Here is a 22,032-nt window from a genome sequence, read left to right as displayed (position 1 = left end):
AAAAGAATCTGTTAATCAGTTTGTTGTATAACCACTTAAGTGGGGAGGGAAGGAACTCCCTGTGTTGAGGGTGGCTTCTCAATAAACCGTTACATGATATTAAAATTAAACCAAATTAAATCAAAAGGAATTAAATGAAAATAGAACACATGTTTTAGTTCGAGCCATATCAAAACAAGAAATCCTATCTATCTTTTTTTTTTTTATTATTTGTTTTGGCACAAGCCTTTACAAAATAATAAAATTATAAAATTTGCATGTGTATTTCATTGATATCCACCAACCCTGCCAAATGTTCCTAATTTTTGCTAGTTCCAGATTTACAAATACTTCTACCTTACTTTATATTAGATTGTCAGGCCACTTTCTATTATGACCTGGGTTGCTGCAAACATCAATGCAGTATTGGTCCCCGAAATAATTCTATCCCAGAGGAAGTCTGTAACTATGTCTTCCTCCCTCCGCACGAGATCTCTAAAAAGTCTGAATCGTAGTGGCCACGTGCCTTCACAATCCATTAGTACATGTCTTAGTGTTTGTTTGGCAGGGTTTTCACAAACTGAGCATAGTTTTTTTGCCATGGCTCCTTGGTTACGTTTCACTAGAACAGCACCACAATGGACAAGGTTCAGTCTCATTCTAAGGACGTCTGAACGCAATTTCCTATTGGGAGACTTCAGGAGATATCGGGAGAGACACCCGAGTTTCTTTTCTCCTTTCAAGAAGATGTTTTGTTTTATCTATCAGAATCGTCTGAATAGGCGCTTAATTTTTTCAAATCATTTTGACTTTCAGATCCAAATGGTTCACAATATTTTAACTGTTATTTTGCCCATCCCAAGTTACTGCCTTCTTTAGCTCCTATTGGTCGATGAGTATTAGCACAAAAGTTGACTGTTGTGGTTTGTCATATTTCAACAGAGATTCCTGTGGGGTGGAAATACAGCCCCAGAGTGACAGAGACTGAGAGGACATGCAAGGTCCCATTGTGAGAATGAAGATGGCTGATGTTGAGACCCATATGGATATGCTGGCCAGTCCAAAACATTTACTTTCCAACATGAGGCATAGTGAATGTGAAAAGTGGGCCCCACTCTAAATTAACAAAATGGGCAGGCGCTTGAGTGAAGGAAAATGTGCCTGAGAAATGAAAACTGCTGGATGTGCCCAATACATTGCAAAAGACAGTGGTGGCTGAAAATACTGTTTTCAAAAATATGAAAAGCTACCATTTCATTTAAGGAGAGAGGTAGCAGCATGTCACAATGACTTCAATGCAGCACAATACTGTGGTCCAGAAATCTTAAGTGAAGCCAAGCACTTTGCATATGTCTCAAAGAAAACATTTACTTTTCAACATTAAAAATGACATAATTTAAAAGTAGAGGCCCACTTGTTGTAGAGGTAAACACTAGTTTCCTATGTTATCTATGGCCTCTGTGTGAATAGTACTGAAAGTGAGACTCATACCTTTTCAATTAATCTATTAAGGAAAGATTTCATTCTTAGAAACAGTTCCAGATGCGATACAGAATGTCATATGTAAATACATCTTTTCAATATAAAATGCAATTCTGTTAGAATTGTGTATGTAGCTTGTTGTCCCCACTGAACTGAAAGGTATGTGCCTCTGAAACTTTGACCTCAAGACCTTTAGGCTGGGACCACAAGGAGAAGTAGGTCTGGTTTTCAGCTTAGAATGCAAAGAAATGTAAAGAGTAGATCAGAATTGTGGAGGGTACAGATAAGACGGCCAGCAGAAATTGCCTTTAAGATCAGGGCTCGCCATTAACTGTGTGTCAGCTTTGAAAAGAGACCTTTGAATACAATTAATGGCAGGGTGGAATAACATGAGCCAAGCAGATGTTGTGTCATGTGACTGGGGAGAAATGAAATGTATGAGAGGGTAGCTGCATGTGAAATTCAGGGGCCCATGTGATGCAGTGACTATTATTAACATTGTCCTGTAAAAACATAATTGTGTAACAGCGAGCTCATCCAGGACTCATATTAAAGGGCATTCAATTACAAGAGAATATTAACCATGTGTGATGCATAGAATTTGAGTTAGAAAGAAAACCATGATTCTGGCCTTCTCATAATTCTGAGGAAGTGGAAAGTTGTTGAGGTGATAGGCTGTGAAATTAATGTTTGAATCGTGAAGTGGACTATTTTTCACTATTTCAGCTCAGGAGCAAATCGCAAAAAACAATAGCTCCTCCCAGGAAGGGCACGCCGAAGTGAAATTTGTATTTCCCGATTCATCATAGAATATATAAATCAATGTAGAATTCAAAAATATATATGTTCATGCAGTTATCTGAAAAATAAAGATAGTTGCCATGTAGGGAGTTTTCAAGAAAACCAGAATTATGAACCAACATGTAATTTTGGAGTGATGCATTTTTCTCCTCCCTTCAGTCTCCATAATCCACACCACCCAACTCCTTCTCCTATCAGCAGGCAGTGGGCAGAATTGGTGGGATGAGAGAGGTAGCCAATCCATACCATGGAAAACAATAGTGATGATGTGCATGTGTCACCAGCACTATATAATATCAATTTCCTATCTGAGTGGAGATTCTAGCGAGAAACAACTAACCTGAGAGGCAAGGAGAGCTACCAAAACCACCAGGGTACCACCTTGCCAGGAGAAGAGGTGTCTACCTGGAGAGGGCTTAAACTTTGCAGGGAAGACAGAGGTAGGGAAGCCTAGAAGCTAACCGGGCCTTACATTGAAGGAGCCAGATGAGGACTGGTTGCTGGTGACTATCCATGACAGAAGTCTTTAACCAGATCTGTGCTTTCCCATGATGAGTCCTGCTGTTTCCTATGTGCCCAATAACCAAGATCTCCCATGTACGTAGATTGATTCAGATGACAACAAAAGTGTGGGGTGGGGGTTTCTGCCAGCATTCATCTACTTCTTGCATGGTAGGTGATGTGGAGGGGGGGGCAAAACTGTGTAGACCCTGGCCATATTTCACTAAAAATATAACTCAATTCATTCCTCATAGAAAAAAACCCTATCCACCTCAATTGAATTATTTTGGGAACTACCTGCCCTAATCCTGTCCATTTAATTGTGGGTGAGAGGGCAAAACTGTGCAGACCCTTAGCACATTTAATTAAAGTTAATACAATTAATTCCCATATAGAAAAGATCACAGGATGAGTTGTGTTACAATTCGAAACTAACAAATGTCATGCCCAGTGTGTAACAGACATTACAGTCAATAAAAAGTAATTGGGTGACCCTATTTTTCTGTAACCTTGACTTCCTTACAGAAGAGCGGTGTCCTTAATCCCAAAATAAGAATCCCTAAAAACCTGCCTTTCAAGTGAATGTAGTGTGTGCAAAACAAATGTTCCCATTTATTCCCAAATCAGAAGGCCAAAGCTTTGCACTTCATCTGAATGAGTGTTGAAAAACGATTTTCCCTTTGGGTTTATTTCCCCTAATAAAAAGCCATAAAAATGTTCCCATGGAGTTCATTTCCCAAAACCTTGCCTTTCAAATAAAAACCAAAACGATGTTCCCACTGTATTCCCACTCCCTGTACCTTGCCTTCAAACCAAAGGGGTCATAACTCATTGATACCTGAAGGGTGGGGGTGCTGGGAGAAAAGAGCTTTGGAGTTAACCGAGCATTCGCTATGTGTTTTAAACATTTTCTATCGGTTAATTTGCAAAGGAATCTGATGTAAGTTGTGACTGCAAATCTCTGGATTGTACATGCGTTGTGGTAACAGACGGTCTATTAGAAATAAATGTCCATCATTTGATGCAAGTAATTTGAAGTTGTGATATTGTATTGTGCCCTGGAGTCGGTGGCTGCAGTCCTGGTGATTGACTTTGTATTCATAGTAGTAAAGTTTAAATAAATATATATATTATTACTATACACCGGCCTGGTTCCTAGCTTATTGGTGGTACAGAGGGTATCTGGTTAATGGTATTACATAGGTTGGAGAGCTCACTTAAATTGAATCTGCTAAGCGCTTTGTTGTGTGCTATCTTCCTTGGGGGGAAAGGAACTCCCTGGGTTGAGAGTGACCGTCCAATAAACCGTGACATTCCAAAACGCTTGCACTTCCAGCCACTTAGCCACCACCAGCTGTCACAGTTTTACGAAATATTCCCCATTGGTTCTTGTAGCGCACCTTTGTACTGTATGTAAGTCTTTATAAGGCACCAGAATGCCAACTTATTGGCCAAATGTTACAGACATGCAATGAATGTATCAGGGACTCCACATCTCAGTCGTTCCTGATAGTAAGGGACTAATTTCATACCAGAACCCTCTGTGTCTCCTATTCGACGTTACTTTAAAACTTATGTGAGACCATGTTTTGCCGTAGGCCCTTCATCAATAAAAATGTTGCGGCTCAAGTGTCTTCATTGGACCTTCAAGTGCGAATGCTGTGAAACTTTCAGGTAGTCTAAGGTTAAGGCAGCCCTCAGTTGTCCCCATTTGGCATAATATGTGGACTGATACAGATATTAGAACAAAAGATCAAAAGTGCAAGTGTTGCAAGTGCTAGAAAATGCAAGATCCCTTTTTGGGTCACTTGTCATAGAGAAAGTAAAACCTTGATGGACTCCAGCTGTCACTACTTGACCTCAGTCACAAGATCTAAATCCCTACCGCACAATAATATTAAAGTGCTTGTGTGTGGACCAGGGGAGTTGCTAGGTCTGAAAAAGACCCGGGGCTAAACTGTTGTCAGTACTGTTGGGACTGGGGGCTAGCTAGTCTTTTGGCTGTAGCTCCTGAGATTCTATCCGGGGCTACAACCAAAAGATCAGGGGCTATAGCCCCCTTAGCCCTCCCTAAGAAACGCCCCTGGTGTGGACTGATACAGATGACACGAGGGATCAATGGTGCAAATGCTGCAAATGCTGCAAATGCTGCAAAGTGCAAGATCCCTTTGCAAGTCACTTATAGTTAGGGCTAGGAATACATTGGGTTGTGCATGCTGGACCTCAGACATGATATTTAAATGCCTCCCACACAACAATTATAATAAAATGCACATGGACTGATACAGATAGTAGTTGAAAGGATTAAGGGTGCAAGTGCTACAAAGTGCAAGATCCCTTTGTATGCCACTTCTAGTTAGAGATGGTAAAGCATTGGGGACTGCACTTGTGCGTGATAGGCCTCAGTCATGGAATATAAATCTCTACTACACATCAATAATAAAAAAGTGCATTTACATTTACTGATACAGATAGTAGTCTGAGAAATCAAGGGTGCAAGTGCTAAAAAGTGCAAGATCCCTTTGGGGGTTACTTGTCATAGCTAGAGAAAGCAAAACCTTGAGGAACTCTGCCGCCAAATATGAACCTGCATTGCATAGCAAGACTGAGATGCACTTGCATGGGCAGGTAACACACTGATAAAAGTGCAAAAAGTGAAAAGCGCAAGTGTCAAAAAGGTCAAGTGCTAAAAAAGTGCAAGAAATATATTTAGATATAACTAAATCCCCTTGGGAAGAGCACCCCTGCAGACTAGCAAACCACACCCCCAGAACCCAGCAGCCTCCTAGCTGCAACTCAGTCCAATCCAGGCTCTCCCTTCCAAATCTAGGGCACAGGCTACTGTGTGCTCATATGCCAGTGATGAAACAGTCTACTTTGGAAACGTTTTCCATAGTCAACAGTGGACTTGTGTACAAAACGTATTTAAAAAAAGTTGATTAGACAATTCATTGGCGAATATAATAAATTCCTAAACACTTCAGAGGTAAGGAGAGTGGGAATTAGGGAAAGGGGAGGGGCTAGTGCTGACGTGAGCTTCTTATTCGCAGGCTGAAGTTGGCTTCTTTCAGTGCGCGAATAAGAGGCTAACTTCAGCTCAAGGGGGGGAAGAAGGGGGAGACCCAGCAGTAGCAGCAGCAGCAGCAGCAGCAAAGGCCGCCGAGATCCCACGTCCATGCAGCGCTTTACCGGCAGAGGAACACAATGCTGCAGGCTGCACCGGGACTGACCACACCCCCACGGCCGCTTCCGCAGCCCCCAGGCGCCCGCTGACGGTCCCGGCTCGCACTTGGCTGCCTAGGTGGTGGAGAGAGCAGCCTGCGCTTCCAGCAAGCCCCCCGCCGGTCTCGCCGCAGCCAGGCGCCGCGGGCGAGCCTGCCCTCCGGCGGTCAGACTCCGAGCCCTCGCCGTCTCCGCCCGCGCACGCCGCCGTCTATTGGAGTCTGGAAATCCGTGCAGTCCTGGGATTCTTTCCCTCAACAAAGCCCGGGGAGCCGCGATCTGTTGCTGCGTTCAGGAGAGGGGGACAGAGGGGTGCCCGCGCCGGGGACAGCACCCTTGAAACCTTGCCCCACGCCCGCGGACTGCAGCCGCCGAGGAAGTGACTCTTGAGTAGCGGGTGTGCTGTGGACGCTGCCCCGTGCTTCTGGTGACAGGTTTGTGGGGTGCGAGCGGCGCCGTCGCTCCCGGAGAGGCTCGGGTTTGGAAACATGGACTTGCACCTCGCCTTCTTCTTCCTGGGGATGGTGGCCCTGTCCGACACTGCGAGAGGTAAGTGTGTGTACCTTTGCACTGATGCACGCGTCCCCCCGGTCTATTGTGGCAGGCTGGTCCCACGCGCTCGCACCGGCAGGGACGCCTGGCTTTTCCAGTGAACTGTAGTGGAATATCCGGCTAGTGGCCACTGTTCAGTGTCCAGGGTTTTACCGACATGTGCAGTCATTTCGCCAACTTTTCCCACTGCAGTTAATGCTCTGAGCTTATACCGCGACCTGCTGCTGCGGATCGTGGCTGTGGCACTTGTAGACGAGGCCTCGGGCTATGACTAGCGGGCAAGTCGCCCGACTTTTACCACTGTCTGCAGGTGATACTGCGCATCTCAATTTCATATTATCTCGGATTTTACCAATCACTGCTTCTGGGACTCTTGATTGTGCCACCTTACAAGGGGCGCGTGGGTGTCGCTGCAAGTTGTAGATCTCCCGCTTTTGTTCTAATAGGTCTCTTGGCTGCTATCACTACCGGTAGTGAGTATCGCGGCGTGTACCGCTATTCGTGTTTGCGGCCCCTGCTTTTATAGCTGCTTGTAGTTTTCCCTCCCAGCACATGGCGCTATCAGCATTTGGGACTTCTTGCTTTTACCGATAACTGCAGTTGAAACTCTTGGGCACATTTTGTAGCCGAAGCACCTGCCGGCCGCTTCTCCTACGCTCGCGTGTGGACTACAATATGTGATTAATCGCCCTGCTCTCCCAGGTGAGGGTAGTGGGGTCTTCCTAAACAGCTGGCCCTGCATGTGTTCTTGCTTTAATGTATAGCAGTAGCTGGGTCGCCCAGCCTTCGTCTATATCAGTGGTTGTGTTTCTCTGCATGTACCTATGTCAGTAGTTGGGTCTCTCTGTGTGTACAGGAAGAGAGACCTAACTACTGACCTAGGTACGCGCAGAGAGACCAAACTTCTGACAAAGGTACAGGAAGAGAGACCCAAGTGCAGAGAATGACGTGTGTACAGGCGCGTATTACATGCCATGTCATATCGTATATCAGAGAGACCCGATTACTGACCTAGGTACAGGAAGAGAGACCCAACTACTGACATAGATTAATGCAGAGAGACCCGACTACTGACATAGATACAGGAAGAGAGACCCATGTCAGTAGTTGGGCCTCTCTGCATTTACCCATGTCGGTAGTCAGATCTCTCTGCATTTACCCATGTCGGTAGTCGGGTCTCTCTGCATTTACCCGTGTCAGTAATCGGTCTCTCTGCATTTACCCATGTCCGTAGATGGGTGTCTCTGCATTTACCCATGTCAGTAGTTTGGTCTCTCTGCATTTCCCACGTCAGTAGTCGGGTCTCTCTACATTTACCCTTCATTAGTCGGGTCTCTCTGCATTTACCCATGTCAGTAGCTGGGTGTCTCTGCATTTACCCATGTTAGTAGCTGGGTGTCTCTGCATTTACCCATGTCAGTAGTCGGGTCTCTCTGCATTTGCCCATGTCAGTAATCGGGCCTCTCTGCATTTACCCTTCATTAGTCGGGTCTCTCTGCATTTACCCATGTCAGTAATCGGTGTCTCTGCATTTACCCATGTCAGTAGCTGGGTGTCTCTGCATTTACCCATGTCAGTAGTTGGGTCTCTCTGTATTTACCCATGACAGTAGTCGCCGGGTCTCTCTGCATTCGTGGCCGTAGGGGTGGAAGTAACTGCCAGCTATCGGACTTTAGCTTGCAGCTTAGTAGAGCCTGGGTAGTGTAGCACGGACCAACCTGGAGCTACTTTAGACGCAAGATAACTGGTGCCATACGGTACATGCATGTGTCATCATGTCGCCTGTGCTGGCCGCTTGGGATTACATGAATATGCATTTGGGTGGCATTGCTACGCGTTATGGCAGGCTGTGCCATGCCAGGTCACACTGTGTCCTTTTCTGAATCTGCAGGACCTGGCAGGGAGATATCGATCTTGGGACTAACGCCGGGCAGATGTCTACGCGTTCATTTGGTTTTCACCGGGCACCAATGTTGCATGCACGGGCTTATGAAGCCGGCCTTTCTCGTGTACCTGCCTACATCCGCACTCTCCTAGACTGTACTCGGAACCCTAACTTGCCAGTGCCTTACTAAAGAGTGGCGTTGCTTGAATCTCACGTTAAGGTCGGATTTGCGTTTCGCCCCACGAGTAGCATTTGCCTACCAGGTGATGTTATAGTCTTTAGTGCCTAACTGCCCTGGTCAATATCCCAAAAGCGCTTTAGATTGTCTGGGAGGTCAGCAGGCCGTAGCATCAACACACATGATAAACCTCCCAGGATGTCCTATGCACCAGACCTAAAATTAGCAGCTGCCTAGCTACTCTTTAATTCGGTGTCTGCCTTATGTTACCCCTAACTGTGGTTGAGCCCCAGGCCTATATTGCCCTTATCTCTGCCTCTTTCTACCACTACAAGTCTCTCGGCCTTGACTACTTACCGAAGGACCATTCTTTGCGATGGTTCTGGTTTCCTGACTCTCATTTCCCCATTCCATTTGCAGTCAGTCCCTGGCTTCGCTACTAACCTCAGTTGTGTCTGATTTTACCAGCATTTGCAGTTCCCTCTCTTTGGTGCTCCTCTCAGTTGTCTCTCTCATTTTACCACCACTTGCAGTTGACTGTACCTCCATTTAACTCTACCCCCCCCCCTTTTGTCTTTCTGTGCTACTTGCAAAATCGGAAGTGGAGGCTCGCGGCACGCGCTCCAGCCTCTCGACTTTTACCATCCACCGCAGCTGCTGCCACATTCATACAATTGGCCTCCTTATGAGTAGGGCGGTGATGGTGATGATGATGATAAAAATGCGGTATTTTAGTTATCCCTTACTTTTTAAATATACCACCGATTTATGAGCTGGGATTGCGGGCAACATTTATCACATCCTGAAAATAAAAGTACTGCATGGGTTAATATTGGTTATTTACCCCTTGTAGTATTGGGTGTTCGATGGAGGATATATCCCATTTGATTGGTCAACAATTATGTGGCATTTTAACAGTAGGAGATATTTTGAACACTATGTGTTTCGAGATACTCATAAAGGCCCAATGTGCCTGTTCTTTGACGTGTATTTTTTATTTATTTTTTGTTACTTCAAATGTCGACGTGGTTTGGTGATCCAAGAACTCGTTAAATGCTCCCCCTTTTTTTGCAATTTCGGATGCACGGAATCTGTTTTTTTGTTTTAACTAGGTTTTTAATTGAAGGTGAACTTAAAGAGAAGTTTTTGTTCTCTTTCCGGCCATGTGTAAAACTTGTCAATTAACTTGGCGCTAAAGACAACAGCGGCATTCCTCTCCGGTTCACTTGAAGCCGGCCCCGGCTGTAATCCCCCCGCAAGCCTCGCACCCATTCTCCCGACGGTAAAGCAAACAAGCCGATCCATTAGCGGGGGCAGGGGCGGGCATATCACACCTCCTACCGCTGGCTAAAGGCAGATGCCCGCGTTGCAGAAATCCAGCTGCGCTAGTAGTAGGTGGGGGGAGGAGGGGGGAAGCCATTAACAAAAATGTTCGCGTCAGGGAAGAGGTCTTTGCTCGTGTGTGTGTGTGGGTGGCCATGGGACACTGTTTGTGAGGGGGCTTTCTAAGAATACACCGTACCCGACAAAGTCAACACCGGGCCAGGACACATGTCGCAAGGAAACCGAGGACACGGTGGCGCCTGGAAGCGAGGCTTGCCGCTTTAGCACTCCTAGTTTTTATAGCGCTAGTAGCGTGAGGTGCTGTAGCACCAGCAGTGTGTGGACACGTCGCTTGAGCCGTGAGAGGCACGGTCTATGCAGCTCTGTCTCTCTGAGGCCTGCAGTTTTTTTGGTTGTGTAGGTTTAGCAGTGTGAGACATTAACTGTCACTGGGAGGCGACGCACTTTGGCACTGTGAGGTCATGTTGCTTGAGCAGCGAGAGGCTCTGCAGTGTGAGGCATGCAGCTCTCTCTCTGTGAGGCCTGCAGTTTTCTTTGGCTGTCGCTTTAGCAGTGTGAGACATTTACTGTTACTGGAAGGCAGGGCTGTTGCTAGGTCTGGAAAAGATCCGGAGCTATGCTAATGTCGGGTCTCGGGATAGCCAGCCTTTTGGTTGTAGCCCTGAGCTTCTATTCAGTGCTACAACCTGGCTATAGCCAGGGGCATATTTGGCAGGTGTGCAATCACATGACGCTTGACCTCTGATTACATCAAAGGAAGTGATGTAATTTGACCCCACCCTAAGTGACATCACAGGAAGCGATGGGACACAACCTTTTACTCCCCGACATAGTCCGAAATGGATGCTTATTCTACTCTAAATGCTTTATGTAGAATTTTGTCTGCATTGTGAATTTGAGGTTTTTAAGAACAGACTAAATCAGTGACTAATCCCCTCAAGTGTCCCTAAAATAAACCTAATGAGTCTAGCAATTATTGTATAGAATTCCAGAAAGACACATTATGTGTTATTCCTATTCTTTCTTGTTTAGGGTCACTGCTCAAAGTGTTAAGAAGCCTGAACAAGAAAGCTAGTCCCTCCAGAAACAAATAGCCACATGGCACTGGGCACAGCCCATGAGCTTCAATTTGTTAAAAAACATAAAACATTTTTTTTTTTAGGGGTAGCAAGTGAGACCTCAGGGGTCATAAGTGTGACCCCTCAATGACGTCCCTGGCTAGAGCCCACATCAGCTCTCTCTAGTGAAGCCACTGTTGGGACATGTTGCTTTAGCACTGAGAGGCTCTGCCGTGTGAGGCATGCACTGAGAGGCTCTGCAGAGTGAGGCAGGCAGGGGTCGAAAGTGTGACCCCTTAACGACGTCCCTGGCTGTAGCCCACATCAGTTTTCCCTAGTGAAGCCACTGCGGGGACATGTTGCTTGAGCACTGAGAGGCTCTGCATTGTGAGGCCTGCACTGAGCGGCTCTGCAGTGTGAGGCAGACAGGGGTCACAAGTGCGACCCCTGAATGACGTCCCTGGCTGTAGACCACATCAGCTTTCCCTAGTGAAGCCACTGCTGGGACATGTTGCTTGAGCACTGAGAGGCTCTGCAGTGTGAGGCCTGCACTGAGAGGCTCTGCAGTGTGAGGCAGACAGGGGTCACAAGTGCGACCCCTGAATGACGTCCCTGGCTGTAGACCACATCAGCTTTCCCTAGTGAAGCCACTGCTGGGACATGTTGCTTGAGCACTGAGAGGCTCTGCAGTGTGAGGCCTGCACTGAAAGGCTCTGCAGTGTGAGGCAGACAGGGGTCACAAGTGCGACCCCTGAATGACGTCCCTGGCTGTAGACCACATCAGCTTTCCCTAGTGAAGCCACTGCTGGGACATGTTGCTTGAGCACTGAGAGGCTCTGCCGTGTGAGGCCTGCAACTCTTATCTCTGTCACAAAAAGTAGTTTTGTAGCGTTAGTGCTGAGAGACTTTGTCGCCTTAACCAACCGTGTCAGGCATTAACTGTGCCGGGGTGCCGCTGTAAGGCATTGTGCTTTGGCAGTGTGAGGACCGGTCCCTGCAGTATGGGGCATGCACCTCTTTCTCAGTGAGGCCTTGGCTAACCATTACCGGGAAGCAGTTTATCTAGTCTGTGGTGAGGGACCATGGGAGCTGCAGACCAAAACATCTGTCGGGTGACATCTTGGCTACCCCTGGTTTAACGCCCCCTGTCATGCCACATATGCAGCCTTGGGTCCCCCACCACAAGCCTGCAATCACTTTACACATGAAAGGTTGTGATGGGTAATTAGGTTAGGACTTTTTACATCTTCCTTTATTAAGAGCACTTATTTGCACAACACGTGGGAACCAAATCTCGGTGGAAACCCAGACGCTTGGCGGTGGGTTCCCCATGCACACACGTGGGGAACGTCGTCTGCTGGGAGCTGATGGTCTGGAAAAGCATGAACGACCTGAACAGGCGCCGAGTCCTCAGTCTTGGCCCACAATGGAGCCTCCGTTCTCAGCTTAAGGTTATAGGAGAGCATTGTGCGCTTTCAGATGACCTCACGGGGTATATGGTTCCAGTCAACGGCAAATACCTGCCAATGTTCCTCTGGCGAGCTGTGGTGGGCTGCTGCTGCCGTCTATGAAAGACTTCCCTCTTTATTGTTCCCTGTTCTCCGCCGTAGATTTATATGTACTTGTATATCGTCTTTAGTTTCTATGTGTGCTTTTGCTTTTGTTCCAAACTTTTACAGCAGGCACACAAACATTCCCTACTCTAGCCGCTGCCGCCGGTTACTTCCGCTTTGCCTGGGCTCCACATGGGCTCACCTGAGCAGTATTTGTGGTGTCATTTGTGGCCGTGGCTGGTCACAGTGAGCTGTTTCATATGTTCATGGGGAGAGGGCTTTAAGTGAACCAGGGCTAGCTGAGACTCAGCCCTGTTAGTCTCCAAATATTGCCCTTGAGCCACGGCTCTACGAAATGACCTCCCTTAGCAAATGCCTTTTAAAATATGAGTGGAAATAATGTCCTTTGCAAGCACATCTCACCATCACTAATGTTTAGAATCGCAACATCAGTTAAAGAACTCTGAAATTATGTACTTTTGAAACACGAAAGGGGGAAAGTATAGGAGAAGCCATTGTTTGATTTTTGCCACAAATTGTATTAAAGTATTATCAGTAGAGTGCTTTTAATCAGTGTGTACGGACAATGGATTTCTTTTAGAAGATCTGTGGAACTGCATGGCGTACTGACCCCTTTTGATTTGATTTTCTGTTTCATATTTGAATATATGTACTTTGGTCAAAATCTTTACACACATTAACCATATTTAACCACATCGTTGAAACCAGAATTGTTCCCCTATAATTATGCATAAACTGGATTGGCTGTTAGGTCACTCCTTTAATTTCACAGGTCACTCCTCTTTGAATGTTTTATTAGCTACTTGTGATTTGAGGCTGCGCTAGACCCTATTCAGGCCCCACCCCTAAATATTGCATCACAATACACTAGAGCACCCCCTCCTCCCGATTTCACATCTTACCTAAAGCAGTTCTCCTATCTATTTAATGACATGGGGTGGAGTCAGATCTGTGTAATGCCCCCCCCCCCGACCCCTGGTCTGTAACTACCTGTGAGCATGCTTGCCCTTGCAGAGATCTAAAGTGCTATACGCTGGGAGCTATGGACCCCCTACTTGTAGGGTATACGAGACTGGGTAGCTTGACCTCAACAGCTATGTGACAATAACTTGTGTGTATTTGGATACTGGGTCATTGTTTTACAGCCTTGCTTGTTGGTCTGTGAGTAATTTACCCATTTGTGTTTCTTTACTGATGGATCGCCAAAGATGTTGGCCATCGTCGTACTCAATAGGTGAAATCTATGATGCCTTCCTGGTTTGTCTGAGAGTTAATTTGCCCTCTTGATAGTTTTAGGCTCCAGCCAGAGGCATGCTTTAAGACCTCCGTCTACAGGCCCTTGAAAGGCAGGGGGGTGATTATTGAGCAATTCATAATACCTCAAGAAATGAGGTCCATAGACCAACACGAGGATCCTGCCCATTCTCTTCCATCAGTGCTTTCTAACTAACTTTGCGCTATATCTAAATCACCTACATGTGTACACAGTCCTCCACGTTTTTATCCGGCACTTCTTGCCATGTTCCTCTTTCTGTTGTCCAATTTAATTGTACATTTATCATCCTTGACCCTGTGTGGATTTGAACTTGGAAAGTGTTGGGCTTGCCCGGGACACAGGCAAGCATTTAACCTGTGGGCTGGACGCCTGGTCATCCTGAGGCACCGTGAGCGAGATCCTTTCAGAGTCCCTGAGAATTGCCCTTGTAGGTTTTGGTCAGCTGTCGGCCAATGGCAATGCAGCATTTAGTCAATGGTCTTCTCTCTGCAGTCAAGTGCGGCTCCACCAGTGCTGAGCAGCACTGCTTCTCAGTAACTCAGCTTTGCTCTTTCTGGGACTCCTGTGAAAGACTGGTGTGAGGGGACCGTGAGCAGAATCTAGGGGGGCTTCTTTGCCGGACGAATCTGATGATTTCTCGCTGACAGAAACATATCTGCCAACTGATGCCCTGGGTTAATTTGGGCACGTGGGCCCTGCTTTCCTAGCTGTGCGTGCAGTGCTGCGTCTCCATGGTGGAAGATGGGTTTGTAAAGTTCCCTGTTGCCTCTGACCTCGAGGCGAGGGCTTTCCTGGCTTGCTGTTTAGACCTGGTGCCATCAACGGTTGGGTTCTGCAGGGGGCAGTGTCAAGGGCGGAAGAAACCACATGCCTTTGGGAAAAACGGGCCACATTTATTTTACACTGCAAACGCCTAATTCTCAACACATGTGACCCATACAAAAGACCTCAAACTTCATATAAAAAGAAAGACATGATTGTCACCATATTGAAACATTTCTTTTCCTTTCTGACAGGTGGGCCATTACCTCGCCCCCCCTGGGCGGTGCAAAGCGGAGAGGCCCCTCGCCTTGCGCAGCCTCCCCGCCTTGCCCACTTTTGGGGGCAATACTAGGAGACACCCCTCTTCACACCGACTGCCTCTGATCCTGCCTTCCTGGAAACTCTACCAGCCTGAAAGCCACTTAGTGAGAGGCAGCCAGCCCTCGCGACTGTTCCTTACCGGCCTCAGGGACCCCGGAAGGGGCAACTCGGTGTCCATATGGTCTCCCCCCCCCTCCCACCTACTGGCCCCCCCACCTCATGCAAAGATGAAGGGTGGGTGGTATGGAAACAGTTCTCATCCTCTGCAGGGTGGTGACGAGATGACGTGGCGGGGACTGACGGCGGCGCGGTCCAGTGGAGGTGTGAGGAAGTCGATGCTTGTCTCTCTATGAGACCTACTTTTTATGGTCCGCCTTCCTGCCTCAGTTGTCCGCCCCCTGCCCACAAAGCAGAAGTCACTGGCGGGTGGCATAATCCGCCCTGTACTAGCTGTGGGGGTTACCTGCGGCTGGCGCCCACTTCTTCAGCCATTGCAGCCCCACCAGGCAGCCCATCCCTTTCAGGCAGGGGCTTGCCTTTGTTGCGTTTCACTGAAACTGACTATAGTTGTTGCACCCTGATCTATTATGACATGTGAAGCTCTGGTTCGCCTAAAGGGGCAGTCCAGTGAACTGGTGTTGCAGCCTCCCGTATAAATGGTGTGGGTTGGGGTAGTGTGTGCCCTACATGGTTTTCGATAGTACATAGCCTTCATTGAGTTCCTTGGGGTGTCTGAGGCTGACTCCGGCGGATTCTCCGCGGCACTGGATTGGGAAAAGTCTGGTATTGGTTGCTGCTCTTAAAATTTCCTTTTTCTTTTAATGTTGGTTTACATTTTTGTGTATACAACTTTGTATCTGAATAAAGTCTCGTGACCGATCTGTGTAGCTAAAACAAGAACAGCATGAGGGTGACAGGGGTCTCTGATGGTGACAGATGAACACAGTGACAACTTGAAGTTTGCTGGGATAATTCGAGGTCGCCTCTGAGATTTGAAAGCCAATTGGCTTTGGCTCTATCCTATAAATGCACGAGGAAAGCACTCATGTAAAACCTATTTCCGTCTGTGTGTTTAAGCATGAAGGGGATGCAGAGGCCTTGTCTACTTGTAGGTTTGTGTAGACTGTGCATCTCGGCAACCTGAGGGCTTATTTTGGCTTCCCAGTTCGACCATTTGTTTTGTTCCCAGACAAATTGTGATCCGTCTTCTTACACATAAGGTCTATGCCAGCACCAGGTCCAATGAGAAGAGCTTACACCATGAAGCTTTGGCAAGCGTAAAGATGGAGCTTAACTTTTACAACTGGTTAGATCCATCCCCAAAACTTTCACGGGTACATAGGAACAAAAGGGGCGGAGCACCAAGGGATCGGTAGCAAGAGTACCTAACCCCTCTTCACCCCCATTAGTCGCCAACCAATCACAGGTTTACCCTTGGAAAGTCCCTGACTAACATTGCAAACTTGAAATTAGTGAGTTTATGGGCTCGCCTTGGCTCAGTCGCACCCACCCAGCCATTGCCGGGACCTCTGGATCCTCGCCCGCCCCCCCCAATCGCAGACTAAGGAGGTACCTTCCTGTGAGGGGAGCCATTTCCCCTGTTGGAACACCTTGGAGTTTACAGTGAGCAACATTGAGGTCCTTCCTTTTCGAGGTCACGAAAATTAGTACTGTTGACTTGGGCCATGAGTGGGCAGGGGGCAGGAGGGTAGGACCAGACATTTAGAGGGATGCTGATTGGTCCAAAGTGGTGTCAGTGTCTTAACTTTTACTGCTAATAATAATACTAATATAATGGCATCAGGATTTGTGGAGCAGTCTGTGGAAGTTGGGCCTTGGAGCACCTGGGGTGAGACCATAGGGGAAGTGGTTCCTCAGTGGCCCCCAATAAGCTGCTCCAGCAGGTTGGCATGAGAAGGGTTCTAGCATTTGGGCTTTTCAACCTTTAAACAATACTTGTATGGTAGGAAACTGATCCACTCACACCCAAATTGTTTGCCCACTGCTATATGATCAGAAATATATCACGGGCATTGGCTTGTGCCCATTGGGACAATTTTCGTTTTGTGTATTTTATTTTAGAAAAGTGGTTACCTGTGCTTTCCTCCTATGTATTGACCTGATCTAGGGTGCTTTTGACTCGCTACTTTTTAAAGGGAAGCATCCTTTAAAGTTTACCAATCAGAAGTGCAATAACAAAACCTAGGTCTTAAATATGGTGAAGGGTTTCTTAGTACTTTTTTGTTATTCGTGATATTAAGTTTCATAGTAAGGTTTAGTTCCTTGTCTTTAAAGCCCAGCTTCGATTTTTTTTTGTTTTTTTTTGGTTTTTTTTGTTTTGTTTGCTGCTGTACTTTCTGAAAAGCAAACTGACTCTCAATTCCATTCCTAGAATCAGTGTGTCTTATGTTCTGGACTCCCAGCTGGCGTAAAGGAGGCAGTTACTTGGCACTTATTTCATCATCTTTAGAAAGGAAAAGGTTTCATCAGATTAAGATTCAAGCACGTAACCTGCATGCTGCGACAGGTGCATTAGCCACATGAGCTATCTTACTAGCCGAATACCGTTGTGTAGTATTGATGATCTGCGGCCCTATGTTTTAGGCCAGGGAGTATTTATTGCATTAGACACTATGGACCAGCCTCCCAGACAAGCAGTGTAACGCAGAATGAATGAATGAATGAATGAATGAATGTAAATGATGTTCAGGGAAGGTGTTACCTAGCACGCCAGTCTATTGGCTCCCTACAAATATGTGTACTCAGCGAGTGCTGTTGCGTGTGCAAAGAAATGTACATCGTGCAAAGTAGAATTTATTCTGAGAATAACGAACTGTAAATCCTCGTCACCAGGTAATTCTAGTTTAAACAACGCAACACATCGACAGCTTATCATGCATTGTGTTTTCAGTTTGCCCATTTATCGACATATTGATTGCTGCAAAGGGTTTGCACCACTGGATTGGCCTGGAAAGGGCCCTCTGCCTGGAAGCAGAGTGTAGGCCGAAGTCTAAATATTAGCAGCCAGTCATGTTGACTGGGTGTTTCTGCCGTGAAGGGGTTATTGACGTGCTGTCCGTTTCCCAATGTGCAATGTAGTGTGGGTGGGTGGGATCAGTGCTGCTGGGTGCCCGCTCTGCTGATTTGGGTAGAGCAATGTACGGCCATGTTCTTTCCCGCCTCCTGATGTGCTAACCCGCAGAACCTTCTGTGTGCTTCCTGCTCTATGAAGCTCTACTAAATTAGACACACCTGATATAACCAACACAACACTCATAGCCATAATCAGGACCAGCACAAGTTATGACAACACCTCTGCTGCAATCCTTCCTCCTCACAGCGGAGGGTCTTTATTTCCAGTGGGGTTTCGCCCTCCCAATCTGTCAAGTATAGTTCCTCTTCCTCCCATCACCTTTACTATTATAATTTTTTTTTTAATGCTGGCAAATGTCGCATCAGCCTCTTGTTTGGGTGGGGAAACCAAAGACCCCCTCCCACTCTGATAGCTGAGCACGTCGTTGAATGCAGGCTGGCCCTCTTTGCAATTGAAGGTTGTGAGAATTCCAGTCCTGGCACGTGCTCCATGGCAGGCCGCGTGCCTTGGCAGACATTGCTCGAGGTGTCGTGTCGCGCACCTGCCAGAGAGGGCGCCTCAGGCTGTATCCCTTGCTGCTTGCATTGCAGTGATCCAAAGGGGGGCCAGCACTCCTGATCTTTGTGGTAGCCAAGATGGAGCAGATATGTATGGGATCAAAGTGGTTGATGCTTGGTGTTTCACAACTTCTTGGCAAGTGCTTGCTCACATTAGGTTGAAGCGTCGTGTGATACCGTGCTAATCTTATCATTCTGCCTAAAATATGTATAGAATCGCGAGTGAGCATTTCATTCGTTTATTCCAAAATGCTGTTGTGTTCTTTTGATGTGTCCATCAAGAATTGATGTTTGATACGTCCTGCCTGGTCTGGAGAATGCTATGGTTTTTCATGTGTTATTGCACGCCCTCGCCATAGTCTAGCATTTGGTACACGTTTACAGTGTTTTACCTGCTAGCTTTTCTGAAAGATGCTGTTGTGCAGTTGTAACTGTTTCTCAATTTATTATCCTCCAAAGTCACACCGGTGCTACTTTTAAAGATTTGTAGATTTAAGGTTAAGATTAGACATGTGCTTCAGCCAGTCGTGAGACTTGGATGATGGGCCAGGCAACCAAGTTCTATGCTTTGGCGCTAAATCTTATCTCTCACTAGCAGTAGGCTGTTCTTGGGTAAATGGTTCAAGCGTTAAGTGATTGCCTGGCCAAGCCTACATGTCACAAGATTAAATACGGCTTCTACATCCTTTCTAGGCCGAGCAATTGACTGCCACTCAGTTGTGTCAGGATAATACGTATTGTTGCAATACTTGCAGGTAGGGACAATCCAGCTTTCAGTGGTATACGAACACCTGATTTTATTATGTGCTTCTAAGCGACTTCCGTATTCAGTTAGCACGTTACAAGAAAACACATACATAAATATGCTAGTAGCTGAATTTGTGAGTCTTAAATACTGCAACCAATTTTAACCCTACACATTTTTTTTAAAAGTCTCAACCTATTCCAAAATGGCAGAAGGCCTGCTTGCACTCATCTATTTTTGTAGTGAGCGCTAGGTGGATTGTTGTCGATGCCGGTGTTATTCTCGGTTACTTGTCTGGCCCATCCGGCCTCTAGTATGCCTGAGTGAAGAGGCTGCTTAGGCAGGGCACGGATAGGTTTTGGCCAGATTGTGGCTTGATGTAGCCTTTAAACCTGAACTAAGGGTGTCCAGCTGAGGAAAAAATTGCACAATGGTTTTCTCATTGTGTGGCCATGCAGATGTTTTGGACTTCCTCTCCCATTAGCCCTAGTTGGAATAGTCCATTGTGAAGGATTGTGGGATTTATGGTCCTAAACATCTGGACGCCAATGAAATGAGTAGCCACCAAAGCGGGAGTGGGTGAGAGAAGATGAAAGTGGCATCCTGGTAGGCACCCTGACCAATGTCAGAAATGGGGGCGTGGGGGGCCTTGTAGTCAGGGGCTTTCAATTCCCGGTTCCGGACATGCCCAGAAAAGCTGCATGAGAACCCGACCCCTTCATTCTGGTGCTCCTGGATGTGCAGGTTAGCCTGTACAGTGCTGGGCTGGACCGGAAGCAATCGGTAGTTGGAGAGAGCAATGCAGATGTGTCCCCATGCTGGCCTGCTGCCATCTCCGCCCTATTGGGATGCGACATTTGACAGATTCTAACTGGACACCTTATGGTAGGTGAGCATGGTGAAAAGGGCCATTGCCTTGGGCACACCGAGAACCTGCCACTGTTATGTGGACTGGGTTGGCTTTTTTATCCCGCCCTACTACTCTTCACCGGGGATCTCGGGTGCTTTTTTATTGTTGATGATTATTCACCTGTCTCGGCTCAAACTCAATGCTTTAAAATAATTGGCTGGCCAAGGGGCTGCCCATATTTTGGTGCATGCTCTTCTGTAGGTCAGGTTGGATTGCTGAACAGTTAATCACTCATTTCAGGCATTGACCCAGCCTGCACTTGGTAAGTTCAAATCCCATGGCATAGCAAAATCAACCCTTCGTTTCCACCTGCTGATTCATTTACATTGTTCAGAAAGTTTCATTTATGAATTTTCACCAATTTTCAATTCAGTGCTGCAGCAAAATGCTTGGGTAATAACCCCCATCCCCCCCACTGTCCCCAACAAACAACCCTCTCCCCAAACGTATGTACATTTTCTTTCAATTCTATATTGAAGTTGAATTTCTTTGAGATGAATATTCTGCACAGACAACTGTGTGCAGTGAACATTCTGCAATGAAATCCATGGCTACCAGCCCTTGGTCATTTCAAGGATGGTGAATTGGACACCGTCAAATTGGGCAATCACGCCACTAATTGCAGGGCTTGGAAGCGGGCAGAATCGAGTATGAGATCGGTATACAGCTAAATCTTTCACCCGGATACAAAGCTCTGTGTGTGCTTAGTTCCTATTGCTTCCTTCGCTGGGATAAAGCACCGCCATTTCCGTCTCTCTCGCACCAGGACTTTTGTACGATCCGTGTCATTGTTTCTGTGGGTTATAATAGAAAGGACAAAACGATAGGAAATGCTGAATATCCTCTATTGAGTGTCGAGCCCAGCTGCAAAATCACTTTTCAACATCCAGTATTTGTCCAGCTTCCTCTGTTAACCCTTGCAGGTGTCAGCTGGAGTACACTGGGAAATGCGAAAGGTACTCTTGACTATCTTCTAGTGAGATGTTTCCCAGCACAGCAGCTATTGTGCTCCTTAGAATGTTTCGCAAAGGAGGAAGGATAGCTCGGAGGCAACGCGTTTGTCTTGGAAGCAAAACAACACGGCGCCACAAGGGTTTGAATTCCGATCCTGCTCTTAGAAACCACTCGCTGATATTAAGCGTGTTTATGAATGGACGACAAAATAAAAAAATAAAGAATTGTGACGGCTGGGGAATGGTGCTCTTGAGAGATGCTCCATTCTAAACCAGTGCACAGGCCGCCCTATTCATAAAGGGTGGACGCCTTCCCATTTGCTGAGCACAGGGATGCAGAAACGCCCCACTCCCAGCTAGGCCCCCCTTGCACTGGCCCAAAGAATGAGAAAAGGGAGTGGACGATCTGTGTAACGCGCACATTCAGACGCCCGATTGCGCCTCTACATTAGTGCATCATGGTACAATCTTTAGCTACACACCTGCAAATCCACGCGCATAGATGGTAGAACATCTTTTGTGCAGTGGCCCCATAGTGCCTACATTCCTAGCTTCCTATTTAGCGTCTTCGTCAGTGAGTCAACGTCTGATGACCCCTTCTCTTTAATTTGATCAGACCCGTAGGCACTCGGCATATCAGTGGAATTGAACAATGTCTTCATCTTGTCCTATACTTGGCATCCCGATTCACATTTTGTTTACAACATTTATGGACGGACCCTTGAGGTATAGCAATGGACCACATTTAAATTGGCCCTCAAAATGAACTGTCAAGCTTACTCCGGCAGGGATCCATTTTAGAATGATTTGTTGCCGCTCTGTGCCAACTATTACAAAG

The 22,032-nt window shown here is 46.7% G+C and overlaps 1 protein-coding gene across 1 annotated transcript in view; it reads left to right on the top strand.

Moving 5' to 3' along the window:
• The first annotated feature begins 5,835 nt into the window (after positions 1–5,835).
• Positions 5,836–22,032, top strand: part of FGFRL1 (fibroblast growth factor receptor like 1) — a 348,512-nt gene continuing 332,315 nt past the window's right edge. Inside the window, exon 1 of the mRNA XM_069632169.1 lies at positions 5,836–6,534. Coding sequence (XP_069488270.1) covers positions 6,474–6,534 — 61 coding nt within the window. The 5' untranslated portion in view covers positions 5,836–6,473. The remainder of the gene's footprint in view (positions 6,535–22,032) is intronic.

The sequence above is a fragment of the Ambystoma mexicanum genome, chromosome 6q (genome assembly GCF_040938575.1).
Source record: "Ambystoma mexicanum isolate Mex_15411 chromosome 6q, UKY_AmexF1_1, whole genome shotgun sequence".
In the NCBI taxonomy this organism is placed as follows: domain Eukaryota; kingdom Metazoa; phylum Chordata; class Amphibia; order Caudata; family Ambystomatidae; genus Ambystoma; species Ambystoma mexicanum.
This window is presented reverse-complemented; position numbering and strand designations above follow the sequence as displayed.